This window comes from Pinus tabuliformis, chromosome J (genome assembly GCF_031772625.1).
Source record: "Pinus tabuliformis cultivar Carrire ecotype Pingquan chromosome J, CPIR1, whole genome shotgun sequence".
Classification (NCBI taxonomy): Eukaryota; Viridiplantae; Streptophyta; class Pinopsida; order Pinales; family Pinaceae; genus Pinus; species Pinus tabuliformis.
The window spans coordinates 950,625,151-950,628,099 of record NC_142295.1 but is presented as its reverse complement, the minus strand read 5'-3'; the positions used below and the strand labels follow the sequence as shown (position 1 = coordinate 950,628,099).

Sequence of the window (2,949 nt, the reverse complement as noted above, 5' to 3'; positions counted from 1 at the left end):
ATTCATTCTGAATACGACTAACAAAACTTATTTCACATCCAACGACCTGGATACCACCAACTGGAATTATTTCAGGACGACCACCAACTGGTATTATTACCTCAGCTATGCTGTTAAATTTGAAATGATTTCACATCCAACAACCTCTATACCACAGATTTTTTTTTGACCATATAACACTGATCGAGTTTGTTAACTTGACCATACAATATATTTAATCGCTTGTCCACCCAATAGCGTGTATTATCAGGTGCAGCACAGTAACATTGAATGCCGATTAATAGGGTGGTTAAACTTGGCCCTCCTAGAGCACTCCGGGACCCGGGTTCGACCAGGAAAGTATTTTACATCGACCGTGGTGGACATTAAATAATCATATAAAGGTACACTTTTAGTCATCAACACAGCTTCGGGGTGTGAAACACAGATCTCTCACTAAACAATTCCTGATCTCAATTCGCACAATCCATTCAATCAAAAAATACATGATACAAGCGATTAATCCCAAAATATCTAAATGTATGAATAGACATGAAGCTGTAAAATTGCTGAAATTTTTTGGGATAAATGGGATGCAAAATTCTACATGAAATCAAGTAAAGAAGACAAAAGTCTCTTGGCTTCTTACACGGGAGACTTAGCAGTGCCCGGCAGGGATGGAATTTGAAATTTGATTGGCCAATTATAATTATAGCGTGGTTTGCCATTAAATATAATTAATTTGAAATTCCAACCCTCAAATTTGATGGTTCTGTTTTGAAATTCCAACCTGGTGCCAGGCTACTTTAGAGAGGTTGTTCCTACCTCTAACCTTCCTGCCTTCTGAAATTTACGAATTGTGGCATGAGTTAATCGACATCGTCAGCTGCTGGGGGCAAATTTAGATCCAGCAACAAGGGCGCTGGCCGCCGTGAAGATGTACAGGTCATTGCATCCGCCTGCAGCTGCGAATTTCGAGATGATTCAAAGGGTTGAATGCCAAACAAAAGCTTTTGCTTTTTAGTAGGGTTTGCCTGATTCTCCACCGTCAGATGTTCCGAGGCGCCCCGCTGGATAACGCAACTGGAAGCTCGATCGTTGTCGAGAATGGAAGCGCAGGGCTCTTGTCTGGAATAAAAAATGGGCCACTCTTGTCGCTGAATATTGACGGCGCGTGCGGCGCCATGGCTAAACATTACAGCAATGCTAGTGCTATCGTCTTGGAGAGCGAAATTGGTTTTAGCCTTGGGGCCGCGGAGATTTCTTGCAGCATTGTCGTAGGCGCGTGCGGCATCTTCAGCTGTGTCAAAAGTGCCCAACCAGAGTCTGGATTTCTTCCAGGGGTCTCTGATTTCCGCAGCGAATCTCCCCCACGGCCTCTTCCTCACGCCTCTGAAATGCGTTCCCTTCACAGCATCGGACGCCGTTTTCTCGCAGTCGCCCTCTCCTATCTCTATCTTTATCCCTACTCTCGCCATCGGCATGGCGTCCACGGCCATGCCTCTTTTTCTGCCTCTTTTTCTCTGCACAAAGAAACAGATCCCGCTGCCTCTTTTTCTCTGCACAAACAAACAGATCCCGCCCTTCACACGATCGAGTCTCGCCGACGGTACGAAGAGCAGGCACTCTAAACACAAGGGCGCCCAGGCGAGAAGTGATGCAGCTTTACCTTCAACATCTCGGCTGTATTTATTGCGTTTTTTCAATATTTCCTATGCTATAGGGTATTGAATGCCTTGATAGTGACCGTGAGAGCGGAGGATTCTGACATTTGCTTTCACCGTAAACCCGTGTCATAATTTCTCCGGCAAACACACTTTCCGGTTAACGGTTTGCGGAAATGGGTTGACGCATCATCCATGGTTTATGGGAACTCCTATTTTGTAGACGATAGCAATATGAATTCAAATTTGAATTTTGAAGGGCACTACTTTATTTATTCCAATATCTGGTACTTTTAATTAATTAAACTTTTATTGCAGCTGGCACTTCTCATTTTTTTGTGATAACCTCCCGCAGGCTTCGTCTTGCAAGTTTTCCATGGATCTGGCTATGGATGTTTATATTCCAGAAGATTATGTTAGAAGGTGCTGCAAGCCAAATATAACGATGTGGAGGTTACTATTATTATCTATGTGGTGGCTACTATTATTATTATTTTATCATAGAGGTACGTTTAGGGAACTAGCTGGCCTGGCGTTCACACCAAATATGAACAATTAGTTTTTAATGCATGAAATGTCTTTTTTTTTAATTATATCAAATTTATGTTTAATTTATTTTTTTGCTATAATAAAATTAAAATTAATTAATTAAATAAATTGTAATAATTTTCAGCGTTATATCACAATTTAATGAATAATTATATAATAAATATTTTTATTTAAACAAGCATTTTTATTTACATAAATATCTATATCGTTATATAAATATTTCATATAAATTGAAAGAAATATTTTATATATACACTCTACAACGAACCATAAAAATTTATAATTTGATTTTCTCTATTAATAAATAGTTATAAAGAACCATAAAAACTTATAAACTGATTTTTTTATTAATAGATAGTTATAAAGAAGTAAATATTTTATTAATACAATATATATTAATACTTTATTTCATATAAATATTTTATATAGATTGAGAGATACTTTATATATATACTCCTACAAACCATGAAAACTTGTAAATTGATTTTTTTATTAATAGATAGTTATAAAGAAGTAGATATCTTATTAATAAATATATTAATAATTGATTTCTTTTATTTATATAATAACGGGTTACTTAATATTTATGAGTTATTTTCATTAATATTTATTAAAAATTAATTTATATATAAATATTTTATTTTAATTATTAATTATATTCATCAATATTATATATAAAATTGTGTAAACTCTCATAATTTATTTTAATTTAAATTATTATTTATCAATTATAACTTTTAATTTATCATTGTAAACG

The 2,949-nt window shown here is 35.7% G+C and overlaps 1 protein-coding gene across 1 annotated transcript; it reads right to left on the bottom strand.

The window, feature by feature from the left end:
- Window positions 1-538: 538 nt before the first annotated feature.
- LOC149229938 (ethylene-responsive transcription factor 7-like) lies at window positions 539-1,644 on the bottom strand. Its single transcript, XM_089375950.1, has 2 exons — window positions 1,529-1,644; window positions 539-1,480 (listed from the first exon to the last, which is right to left on the bottom strand). Exon 2 carries the CDS (start codon window positions 1,476-1,478, stop codon window positions 849-851), a length of 630 nt encoding a protein of 209 aa, XP_089232076.1. The 5' UTR covers window positions 1,479-1,480; window positions 1,529-1,644; the 3' UTR covers window positions 539-848.
- Between the last annotated feature and the right edge of the window lie 1,305 nt (window positions 1,645-2,949).

Coding starts and splice junctions, on each gene's coding strand:
- LOC149229938 (XM_089375950.1), bottom strand. CDS start 1,478: ATGGCCGTGGACGCCATGCCGATGGCGAGAGTAGGGATAAAGATAGAG.